This window comes from Poecilia latipinna, unplaced genomic scaffold (assembly GCF_001443285.1).
Source record: "Poecilia latipinna isolate Pla-1442-1.1 unplaced genomic scaffold, P_latipinna-1.0 Scaffold3012, whole genome shotgun sequence".
In the NCBI taxonomy this organism is placed as follows: domain Eukaryota; kingdom Metazoa; phylum Chordata; class Actinopteri; order Cyprinodontiformes; family Poeciliidae; genus Poecilia; species Poecilia latipinna.
In genome coordinates this window covers 38810-51878 of record NW_015115628.1, presented here as the reverse complement: position 1 = coordinate 51878, position 13069 = coordinate 38810, and the positions used below count along the sequence as shown (strand labels likewise).

At 36.6% G+C, this 13069-nt stretch overlaps 1 protein-coding gene across 2 annotated transcripts in view; it reads left to right on the top strand.

Annotated features, from left to right (window-relative positions):
* Positions 1-3609: 3609 nt before the first annotated feature.
* Positions 3610-13069, top strand: part of LOC106939881 (EP-cadherin-like) — a 22982-nt gene continuing 13522 nt past the window's right edge. For both annotated transcript variants that reach the window (XM_015022453.1, XM_015022451.1), the window contains exons 1-8: positions 3610-3789; positions 5007-5115; positions 5688-5776; positions 6255-6464; positions 6661-6783; positions 7123-7278; positions 7614-7761; positions 11485-11657. In XM_015022453.1, the coding sequence (XP_014877939.1) occupies positions 3742-3789; positions 5007-5115; positions 5688-5776; positions 6255-6464; positions 6661-6783; positions 7123-7278; positions 7614-7761; positions 11485-11657 (1056 nt within the window). In that variant the 5' untranslated portion in view covers positions 3610-3741. The remainder of the gene's footprint in view (positions 3790-5006; positions 5116-5687; positions 5777-6254; positions 6465-6660; positions 6784-7122; positions 7279-7613; positions 7762-11484; positions 11658-13069) is intronic.

Genomic DNA, 13069 nt, shown 5'->3' with positions numbered 1-13069 from the left:
CGCGAGTGAAAGGTGGGGAGGGGAGTTAAAGAGTGCAGAGAAACGGCAAAGGAAAACATATGACTTACAACCTTAAGACGTTGTGGATTAGCTATGTATGTGGCATCATCAGAACTGATGATGATTGTGACCGGATACCTGGAGTGGAAAAAACATTTCTGGGTGTCTTCTTTGCCTGTTTATGTTAGAAGTAGAAAAAAAGAATCAGCAATGTCATAGAATCAGCTGATGTTGGCATGAACTATGAAGCTGTTTTAAGTGCAAACTTAAGGGAGATAAAATACCTTAAAAGCTTTTTATCCATGATCTGAACATACTGATCCTTGCAGGGTATTGAGGGGGGCTGGTGGTGCCCATCTCTAGCAGTCAACAGATGAGAGGCAGGGTTCACCCTGGACAGGTCACCACCACAGGGCCCTGAAAGCTAGCAATGAATAAAATGTATGAAAGACAAATGTTAGATTAACAAGGGGAATAAATTCTGTCTAATTATTTTTAAATCAAATCATGTGTATTAAACACTTGGTGTTGGTAACACACCAGTTTTTGCTCTTAAAACTGTGGCCAGCTGCTCAGTAAAAAAAATAAAAATGAAAAATACTTACACCATAAAGACTATGTGAAGGTTCATCCTCAGAACTGATTGGTGATCTGGTGGAGCCAGAGCCTCTTCTGAGACAGGAAAGTCTTTAAGTTTCCTAATACAGTACCTGATCCCTGGCTTAATTTGATTAGACTGCAAAAATATGTTGAAGATAAAAACAATGATGAACGAATTATAACAACAGCCTCACAATATCAAACTCTCTTTAGCACACTGAGCTTAATTAAAACCAGGTTAAGTTTAGGAAGAAAACTATATTAAGTCGTATGGCATGGCGTTGCCCTCGGGCAACAAACCACATATCTGTACCTCACGTTGCTCCTTTATTTTATTTTTGGGGAGGATGATTTAAAGTACCTCCAGACATATTTTTGTCCAAATAACAAGGTATTGAGGTTCACGTGACTTTTTAATTGGAAGAGTAGCAGTCGTTTTTATGAAGCAGAGTTGTATGCTACACCTTGCCTCCTACTTGTAAGTTATAGATTATTTTTCTTCATGTTTAAATTTTGGGTAACTCTTACTAAAAATATTCTCATGTCTGTGAATATATAAAGAAGCATTGTAGATCATTTCAAGACAATTTTTTATATAATTTATATGCTAAAACTGTGGGGGGTTTTGTTTGTTGCCTCAGGGCAACATTGCGCAGTTAGGGCCCTTTTGTTCAGGCAATATTATTCTAGTGCATTGACATGCAGTTGATTACAAAATAATTATCAAGTCAACTTTTTAACTTTATTATTGACTGACAGCAACAGGAGATGGATTCAAGATCATTTCATGGACAAATAAGCTGGGGTCATTCCTGATGAAAACATGAGGATCCACTGTACAACCATTATTTCATCGGTTGTTTATCCTCAAAACTAACTTCAGTCCCAAAGAGTGATGAGCTGGTCATCAATGAACAAATGGCCCTATTCCTAGACAGGCAAAGACTGAAACAATACCTACCATTAATTCAATTTCACAGTTACAATCCACAAATACTTTTGCACCAAATATATCTCCTTATAAAAACTTAATAATAATATTACTCTCCACTTTAAGACCCTCAACATGCAGGTTTTCTTTCTTTCTTTCTTTTTTTTTAAATAAAGCCAACTAAATAAGGTGCATAAAAGCTTTAAATGCTTTGATAAATATCTCATGTCCACATTTATTTGTCTTGTACTAATTTTTTCCTTCTTTTCTTCCTGACTGCTTCCCGCCTGAAACATCCTGCTGGTGTTTGACTTTAAGGGAGGGGGCTCCTACTTGCAATACCCAGAATACGAATATCTGAAAAATAGGGCCCCGCTTTAAGAAACTGCCTGATAATAAAGGAGAAGAGGATGAAGAAAGATGTACATGCTTGGTGCATTTGAAGACTATGGCTGCATGTACTTTAAGTGTCTGTTAGGGATTGGGATTTTTTTAAATGAATCTTTTTTACTTTAATCACCTTAGTTGTAATGAGCTTTTGCTTAGAGATAAAATAAATTGTTTGATTTAAAATATTTTCAATTATGAATAATTATGGGCTTAACTGTAAGTTTTGTTATGTTGTTGTTCTAAGTATAGATTAGCACCATGTCACAGTTCATGCTAAACCTTGTTTGCGAGCCAAATATCCGTCTCCCTGAGTTTGAAGAGTGAACGGTAAATGTCTATAAAATGTTGAGCAATCATGTTTTACTGTGTTGCTAAGTTTGAATGTAATGATTTCTGTAAATACCAGGTTTAAAAGTCATTTGTTCTGCTAATTTTACTTTTAAACTTTTAGAAAGTTATAAAAAAATGTTTTAAACATTGCAGTTTGGTCACGTTTTGCTATTTAACTTTTCTGTGTTTCTTATATTAATTTTGCATTGCCTTGGAATGCGGAAACGTTGGTGTGGCTATTATCAGTTAGGTTTATGCCTAGAAAGCTCTCTGCATCTTTGAGGAAAGGTGTGGTGATCTATCAGTGAGTCAAAGGCAGCAGAGAACAATGCAAGAGTTGTGCAAGACAACAGTGACACAGAGTTAGGAGGACAGATGAGTTTAAGAGAAAAGTGGAATTGCATAAATCCAAACTGGATGAGTCCAAAACTCCAACAATTAGACTATCGTGAGACAGTTAAATATTTTTTATCTTCATTATCTTAGCCCATAGTAAATATAATATTATGATAGTGATATTTAACAGCATCAAATGTAACATCCAGCCCTGAACAGAACGTGACATTTATTCCCATCTGTGAATATTCTGCTTACAGTTAAGTTAAGTTATAGACCAGATGATGTAGCTTAGCAAAAAAAAAGAAAAAAAAGAGATGATATAGTTTTCCCTGTGCAACTTTTAAATGATAATACATTTTTATTAAATACTCAAATAGAAACCTTATTAGTGGGAATTCATAAAACATAAAAATTACATTTTGGAGTCAAAACCACAAAACTCTGCAATGTCGAGTGTCAAACTTGACATTGCAGTGTTTAGTTAATTAACATCTGGTCAGTTTCTAATCTCTACGGAAATTTCACCACCAGCATGTTTTAACAGAGCCGTCTGTGGGGGTGGGATCAGCAAATGTTTTCCTCTGATAAGAACTTCATAGATCTTGGCTTTGAAATGTTCAGATTATCTCTTCACATTTTATATCACATCATCTTAAAGTGAAAATGTTTCCACAGCTCCACATGTGAGGATTTTTAACTCGTTCAGTCAGTTGTGGTTTTGAAAGAGGATGTGAAAAAAGGAAGGTCTGAAGCTCTGTCCGATTCTGTGTTTAAGCATTCTGATTTTGCATCTTTACATTTTAAATGATACACATACTTCAGTTTTACTCGGCCTCTCACATGAAGTTTACCAGAACTCACTTGCTGCAGATGGGAAAGTTTGAAAATGGACACAAAAGAAAGCAAATGAAACCTACCTAAAGTGATGAATCTGACAAAAGAAAAAAAAGGAACTTTTGATTCTTCTTGCTTCTACTTCTCATTTGTTTTTTGTGGGTTTTTGTGTCTGCTCATCTGGTGGTTTGTGCACAGACTGCAGACATGCAAAGTAATCTTCAGGGAAATTGTTCATCTGAACAGATTCAGACGCTGACTTTTTAGTTTTTCCAAAAGATTTTGGTCATAAAGGTAAATCAGCAGAACATCCACAAATGGGGACCACTTGGTTTGTAGTTTGGTGTGTTTGGATCTTGTGTCAGGTAAGAAATCTTCCCCTCTTTACGTTCTTAACAAACTCATTAAATTTAAATAATTCTCAATTTCTAATATTTAAGCTTTTTGCTTGTTTATGTATGTGTTGTTGTAAAAGTGGCTGATAAAAAATTGCAAATATTAGGTTTAAAGGTTTAAGGCCAAAACCATACATGGTTCTAACATTTAGCTTAGACAGTATATGATCTGTTTTACTTACTACACAAACAGTTTTATTTTATTGTTTGGGGTTAACCTCATCAAGTTTCCATTAATGCTAATGAGGGAAGGTTGTTTTCATTTTCTTGTTCAGTAGTCCTGTAATCAATTAAAAATGTGATGAACTATAAGGTTTCCCCCAGAAAACTTGCTAAGCCCGGTGGTTGGGCACTAGGGCAGTCATTTGTCCTGCGGCCCGTTGGGCTTTTGAGTTAAAAAATGTTTAAAGTTGACAGGAAATTTGAAAATAATAATAATAATTATGTATTATTGAAAGACGGGAACACCAACTATAAAATCTTAAAAATGCAAACATTTTAAAAAGACAAATAAATAAGCTATATTTAGCCTGGTGGGGGCACAAGTAAAGCCTGGTGGCCCGTCAGGCTTAGAATACACTGAGATATCTATCCATTCATTTCCTGTACACCCTTGTCCCTTAGTGGGGTCGGGAGGGTTGCTAGTGCTAGTCCAGCTAACTTTCCGGGCGAGAGGCAGGGTACACCCTAGACAGGTCGCCAGTCTGTCGCAGGGCAACACAGAGACAGACAGGACACACAACCATGCACACACACACTCACCTAAAGAGTATTTGGAGAGGCCGATTAACCTGACAGTCATGTTTTTGGATTGTGGGAGGAAGCCGGAGTACCAGAGAGAACCCACACATGCACAGGGAGAACACGCAAACTCCATGGAGAAAGACCCTGGGCCAGGAATCAAACCCAGAACCTTCTTGCTGCAAGGCAACAGCTCTACCAACTGTGCCACTGTGCAGCCCACCCTGAAATATTTGACATCTAACTTGATCATTGTACTAATATTCTGCCGTCACCAATTAAGATTTTTACAGATGAGTACATTTACGAAACTTCAATCCATTCCCCATGAAAAGGAAAATGAAATGTTTCCAACAATGTCTGAAACCAAACTGTTGAGACCAACATTATGACGCCACAGATTAGAATTAATCTAATAAATAAATTCATTGTGTCTCTTCTACTAGACCTCAACTGCTGCAGATGGGTCATCATGTGAACCTGGATTTGAGTCAGAGCTGTTTATATTGAAAGTGAGCAGAAAGAACCTGAAGCCAGGCACAAGACTGGGCAAAGGTATCAGTATTCCCTCCATTGGTGGATCTCTAAAAACCAGGGTGCCTACTGGGGTCAGCGGGGGAGCTTACTGCCTGGGAGAGAGTTTAACCCAGAGATGGTTAGTCTTTCCCTGCATCTGCTCCATCACTCCACCACTCATGTCTCTGCTTCAGCACGCCTGGCTCCATTATTAGCTCGTTAACAGAGCTCTGCAGAGCTTGACTGCATGCTAGTGAGGCAGTTTCACTATTTAATTCTAGCATGTGGGACAAGGGACACATGTAAAAGTTGCAGGACTCTGGCCCTTTAGGGCCACTGGATTAGATTAAATGCTTAGAAACGCTCTGCCTGAAAATCTGAGGTATGAAGAAAATTTACCTTCCAATGTATGTTTTAAAATGTCTTGATTCTTAAATCTCCATGGTGCTTACATTTTCACAATTCTTTTGGAGTTTATGTTTTCTAATGTCTTATTTCTATTACTTCTATTACCTTACTTTGCGTTTGTGGGCAAAACTGAGAGTTCTTTGTTTTTACTGTATCCACTGTATTTTAAATATATTAATTTATTTAAATGTATTTATTTCCAGTGGGCTTCACTGACTGCACGACCCGCACACGATTTCTTTTCAGCACTGATGACAGCCGTTTAGCTGTAGAGACTGAAGGAATATTAACTGTGAGTAACAGACTGACTGGAAACCCATATTGTTATTGGACGACATGTCACATGACTCTCACATGTGTGACACGTGACTCTCACATAATGCTGTAAAGTGACCTTGGGTTTTTTGAAAGGCGCTGCCAAATGAAATGCATTATTATTATTATTATTATTATTATTATTATTATTATTATTATTATTATTATTATTATTATTTTTTTTTTTTTTTATTTTATTTTTCATAAAAGAAAGTAAAATATGAATTTTAATCAAAATATCAATAATATATGATCAACATTATTACAATTTAAAATAACAACTGACAGGTGGTTAAGTTTAGCATTTTTGGAATGCTCGTCATTGTTCCTGAGAAGAAGGTTTATAAATGCAGGCTGGCTGAAACATTTTTCTTTAAACAGAATCACATGATCTCATCATTTCTGAGAGTTAAAGAGACACCAGGCTCATGACCTTTGCTCTTGTCTCCGTCCAGGTAAAGAGAGAGGTTGTCCTTCATGAGGGGAACCGGAACTTCTTGGTCCATGCCTGGGATTCACAAGGTCAGAAAATGACTCTTCCTGTCAGGCTGCTGTATCAAGATCATCACTATATGAACAACCGTCTGGATGCTGAATTTCATCATGAGGCTCACAAACTCAGCAACCAGCTTCATGATCACCTGGATTCTGATAATAATCAGCAGGTAAGTTCAGAGCAACTGTAAAGTGGACCAGAAAGGAAAGTTGTTCTTCTAGAAAGAAGTTTTAAAAAATGCATCTTACCTATCATAAACTCATCTAATCTCCTCTGAACAGCTTTTCTTCTTTAAAAAGGTTTGATATATAGAGATGTTGAGATGCTGATCTTCCCTGGATGTATTTAATATTTCCTGTTCTCAGATCCCCATCCTGGATTTCCCCAAATCTAATCCAGGGCTGAAGAGGAGAAAGAGAGACTGGATTATCCCCCCTATTAATATTCCTGAAAATAGCAGAGGACCTTTTCCCCGGTTTGTTGCTGAGGTAGGAGGAACTAAAATGTCCTACAATTTGTTTTTGTTTTCAAGAATTAGGGAAAATGTAACCCAATTTGTTTTATATTATATTTTATATGATAATTTAAATTGGCCTCAAACTTTCTATATTTCATGTTGTGTTTAATTCCTGCTCCAACCCTGACTTGAAGAAAAAAGATACTTGTTTTCTGACCTATTGTTTGTGGGGGGTTTTAAGCCAGAACTAGAATATAATCAATGCTTTAACTAAACCATCTCTCTCAGGCTTAAATTAATAAAGAATCAGACATTTGCAACCAATAACTGTTAAAGTTGTGTAAACTGAACCTTGGTCTGTGTTGTCCAGATTCGCTCTAATAAAGATAAAGTGAAGAAGATCCATTACAGCATCACTGGTCCTGGAGCTGATCAGCCTCCTGTTAATCTTTTCACCATGAACAGAGACACTGGTCATCTGCATGTCACACAGGAACTAGACAGAGAGAAAGTGGACAAGTACATGGTCAGTGTTTTCTCTGTTAGTTTAAACTTGATGCTGTTCTGTGTAATTTAATCTGTTAGAACATTTCAACATGTTTTTATGGCAGCATGATTCTTGCCAACAGGTGAATCTTTCTACAATATTTCAAACATCTGAAATCAAAGATTTAATAAATAAAATTGCAATGTTTTCATGTGACTGAAGAGAGAATTTATCTGTTTTAGAGTTCTGGATTATAGTCATTCAAAGATATTGAATATAAATAAAAACACACGATCAAAAATAAATATGAACTGAAAGCAGCAACACGCAATACAAAAATGTCTTGGTGATGGAAAACTGTACCATATCTATAGCTTCAAGTCCATTCTGTGGCAGAGGGAGGCGACGGAAAAGCAGAGGAGCCGATGGATGTTATAATCAATATAATTGACCAGAATGACAACAAACCTGTTTTCAGTCTGCCTGCCTATAATGGAGAAGTTCCAGAGGTCTCACAAAAAGGTAAAGTCCCTGGCTTCAGGTCTTGAATACACGTAAATAATATCTTACAAATAAAATTGTTTTTAACACATAAAATATATTTTATAAGTTTGGTGAAATGTAATTTCTTATCACAAACATTTAGTCCAAGGATGATTTGTGAGAATTAATGGTTAAATCTTTGGCCCAACATCATTGTTATCCATGGAGCTGAAGGGTTTAGCACCAGATTATTGAACTGCTTGGAAACAAAACTTTCAGATAAACTCAGTACTTAAACAAAACTAGAACATTGATGAGTATTTCATCAAACTTCTAATGGGCACTGTAAAGAAAATGGCATTACTAACCCCTTCAAAGGGCATTAATACCCTTGAAATTGTATTTAAGTTTAATTAAGAAACTTAAATATGGTATTACATTGGTATTATATTTATTGACATATAGAACACGTGTAAATCAGAAATCCATAAAACTGTTTATGTCCTCTCAGAGAATAAAGACTAAGAGTAATAAGGCTAAGACCAAAGAATAAGAACAAAATGCTTAATCCAACATTCAACAGATCTACCTCAGACCATCAAGACACATTTACCGATATAGATCCACACATTGCCTGAAAAGCTCAGTGAGAAAACATATTTCTGTGGTGAAAAGATCACATTTTATTTATTTATTTTTTTTTTTAGAACTTACACTTTTATTATTTTTACAGAGCAATTATGCAGCCATACATCAGTAATACATAATACAAGTGTTGACAATATGAAGTTTTCAACAAAAAAAATAAATAATAATAATAATAATAATAATAAAACATCTTGCATGACATCTTACAACCTCACCATCACATCTGTAGACTCATCACCATACAACCCTAAAATAAAGATACACTTTGGGCGGGACAGCTAAACACCATATGCCAAAAGACAAACTTGCTGGACTTATTTACATCAACAGAGCTTCTGCTGGCCCCCAGCGCAGGATAAAAGTAGTTTTTTGAAGTCTTAATGAGTAGATCATTTTTTCCATTTGATATAATTCCCTTACCTTTTGAACCAATAAGTCATAGGAAGGTAGTTCCAATTGCATCCACCTGATTGTAATGCATTTCAGGGCTGCTGTAAAAAGGACATTTAACAGATGTACTTTAGCTCATCATTGCAAACCATCTAGTATTATACCAAGTAACGCAACTGATTACAGTTGCGTTACTTGGTATAATACTAGATCCATTGGTATAACTTCCGGAAAGATATGGTTTATAGCCCTGTACACCTCATCCCAAAAGTTTTGAAGTTTGGGGCATGACCAAAAAATGTGTGTAGGATTGGGGACTGCTGGGCCACAGTTTATCCAACACAAGCTTGGTATTTTAGGATCCATCTTAGCAACTATATCTGGGGTCCTGAAATATCTGCTAATAATTTTCCATTTATTTTCCCGTCACGTATTTGAGTTTGTAACTCGATGTGCCTCAGTCCAGACTCCCTCCCATGTTTCGTCAGAAATTATTTTGGCCGTCTTTGCCTCCCATCTTTGTTTTGTCCAAGTGAGTTTGTTAAGGTTCATTGACAGAAACACCCTATATAACTTTGCTATCAATTTTTTACCCCCTCTCCCTTTCTGAAAATGGATTAGGAGGTTTTCTATTGGTGTGGGATTTAGTACTCTTTCCCAGTCCCTGTGTGATGACAAAAAAGAGCGCAACTGTAAATATCTAAAGAAATCACTTTTCTGGAGATGAAAATTCCTACATAACTCTTCAAACGACATAAGGTTGTTCCTGTTGATCAATTGATGAAGAAATGTAAGCCCCTGTTCAGCCCATTTAGAAAAAATTTTGTCTAAGAAATTGGGTGTGAAGGATTTAATATGTCCAATGCTTGTTAATGTTGATAAACTTCTTGGTATCTTTAATGGTACTGAGCACTTCGCTTGCTCAATGCTCAGCCATCTTGATTGAGAATCCTGTTGGATCCATGAAATTAAAGGCTTTAACTGAGCTGCACAAAATAGTATTTTAAAACAGGAAGATTGAGAGGATTGAGACCCTCTTCTTTGTAGTGTTTTATATTTTATGTGAGGGCGCTTGCTTTGCCATATGAATTTTGATATCATTTTATCCAATTCAACTCATGTGGACTTTGGTATGCCAACAAGTAACATCTGGAACAAATACAATAATCTGGGTAACAGATTCATATGAATGGTTTCAATGCGACCGAAGAGGGACAAAGGCAATGCTGACCACCGCTCTAGGTCCTTCTTAATTATATCCAGTGTTTTGCTGTAATTGACATGATATAAATCATTTAATGAGAGAGGAATATTGACACCTAGGTATTTGATGCCCTCCCTAGGCCACCTGATGCCACTTTGTTATTTAATACCCAGTGGAATATTGCTATTGACATCCATTGCCTCTGTCTTGTCAACATTTATTTTATAGCCAGAAAAATGACCATAAACAGGGATCATTTCCCTCAGACGTGGTATTGATAATGTAGGGTCAGACAGACACAGAAGTACATCATCTGCATAAATAGATATTTTATGTTCCTCTGTACCAATCAAAATCCCTTTAATTTCCTCCTTGTCCCTAATAAGCTGGGCCAATGGCTGAATGCTAATTGCAAACAGAAGGAGTGACAAAGGACACCCTTGCCTGCATCTGCGCTCCAGCTTGAAACTTGCCAAACTGAAACCATTAACTCTTACAGCCACTTGTGGGGATGAATATAATGTATGTATCCATATGACCTTGGGCCCAAATTTTAACCTCTTTAACGTTTCAATAAGGTATTTCTATGACACGCGATCAAAAGCTTTTTGGGCGTCAGATATTACAGCCGTCATAGCTTTATTTTCTTTTTGGTGAGACATAATATTTAATAACCGACAGATTATTTCCATAATGTCTCCTGACAATAAATCTGGTTTGATCTGGATGTATGAATTGGTTTATTATGACATTTAGTCGTCTCGCCAGAATACCAGTTAGAATGCGTATGTCCCCATTAAGCATCCATAATGGTCTATATGACCCACAGTCAGTGGGGTTCTTACTTTCTTTATGTAACACAGCTATTATAGCGTCAGACCAGGATGGCGCCACTGTTTTAGTTGAGTAATGACATGTCACATAACATGGTGACATGTGGGGTGGAGTAACGATGTCTATGAAACATTTATAGAATTCTTTTATGAAACCATTGGGGCCAGGACACTTATTATTTTTAAGGGATAAAACAACGTTTTTAATTTCTTCTTCTTGAATGGGCTTATCTAATTGTTTAGCTACAGTATCGGATAATTCAGAAATATTTATATTTTGTAAATAGTCTGCTATTTCACATTTTATTTTAAGTCCAATTCTGCCTCAACAATGTAATCTTGTTAATTTTGTATCCCTATTATTTGCCCTAAACGGGATAAACATAAATACATTTTATTCTGGGGGCAAATAATTATCTGCATTTAACAATACCCAGTAACCCCACTGAATTGATTTATGTTCGCAGGTTACCAGTTTTGAACCAAATTTGAACTAAGTTCACAGATCCAAAGCGAACTAGTTCTCAGTCATACATGCCCAGAACCAGAGTCAAACATGGAGAAGCAGCATTCAGTTTTTAGCTCCACTAATCTCCTGTTAGCTCAGCTCAGCCTCACTGTTAAATCTCTGTTGATAAACTGATGAATCTGCTCTCATTAATCTGCTTTGTGTTTCCTCTTGATTAGGTTTTCAGGTGATTCAGGTTGTGGCCACAGATGCTGATGAGCCAAATACTGACAACTCTGCCATCCAGTACCGCATTGTCAGTCAGGAGCCAGAAGAGCCCGGTCCCTCCATGTTTACCATCAACCCAAATACTGGAGTCATCAGAGTCAAGGAAGTTGGACTGGACCGAGAGGTGAGAATTCTGACAATAGTTCTGTTTGATAGAAAACAGGAACAACCTAAATTTAACTTGCCTTTAATGTCCCATTAAATCCTCATTGTCAGATTTCCTTTATTGGTGATATGTGGGTTTTGGTCACAATTCTACCTTCATACAGAGCCTAAGAATAACTTAAGATACGTTTGATCAAACTAAGATTCTATATTAAGTAGTTAAAAGCTCAGCTTAAAATGTCTTGTTAGGGATCCGAGCCCGTTGGATAACCAATGAAAGGCCAGCGGAGCAGGGAACCCTGTTGTTTTTGCTGTGTTTTTCCATGATGCTTAATATTATGTTTCTCAGCTGAAACTCATACTGCAGTCTACCCCCCCAAACTTGTTGCAACTTTTAGTAAGTATTCGGCTTCAGGACCCACACCGCTACCGAGATGCACATATTCAGGCATGTGCACCTGTAGGTGGCAGTATGGCAGAAAACACGTGTTTATGCTTATAACTCGAAAACGGCGCATCCCATTAACAACACTGATATGGGCAAGGTTCCCTAGAAAAACCTCCAACAGACGAGTCACTGTGCAAAAGTTTTTGGTCTGGATTATTTCTCATCAGAGAGCCATGAACATTGCATTAGCCAAAACCAATCTTGCCCCCTAGGATCAACTCTGAGCCAAATCAAACCTAGCACAATATATGCTAAGGAAGAAAGAAAAAAGTTATCAAACTTTTTGGATTTTTTGCCCAATTACTACATTTATAACATTTATAACAAAACATAGCTACGTACATAGTTGCAAATTTTAATTGCCCATAAAACCCTAAAAAGTTTTACAATTTCCTTTGTACAACTAACTACAAACACAATATTGATCATGTCTAGCTATTTTTTGTCAACGTTCACCACTAAGTGGCACTGCAAAATGGCGAAATTTGTTACTCAAAAACCACTGATCAGATTTTCGCCAAACTTTGCACCTACTTCCACGCCCTTGGCCTGAGCTGTATGCTGAATATGGTCATGGTTGCTCGAATTGTGGGGGAGTTATTAAAAAATAAAAAAAACATGAAAAATTATTCATCTGACCTCCAAACTTTAATTTTTTTTTTTTCTTTAAATCACATGTTGACCCAAATGCTTTCTCTGAATTGTTTTGAACATTTCATCCACTATGTGTATGGACCTATCTTAATATGCCTCACTCTGTTTTTTGAAAAGTTTGACTTCAGCACAAAAATCTGTATTTTCCACAATCCTTTGCCAATCCCAACTAAATACATCAGCATAAGTCATTCTTCAGAGTTTGGTATGAATTAGAGCTTCTTTGTTTGAATAACAGCAAATCAAACTTTCACACTCATATTTTCACTCATAATGTTTAATGTAGTTTTTTTTCCATTTATACTTCAACAGAACAGCATATGTCGCAT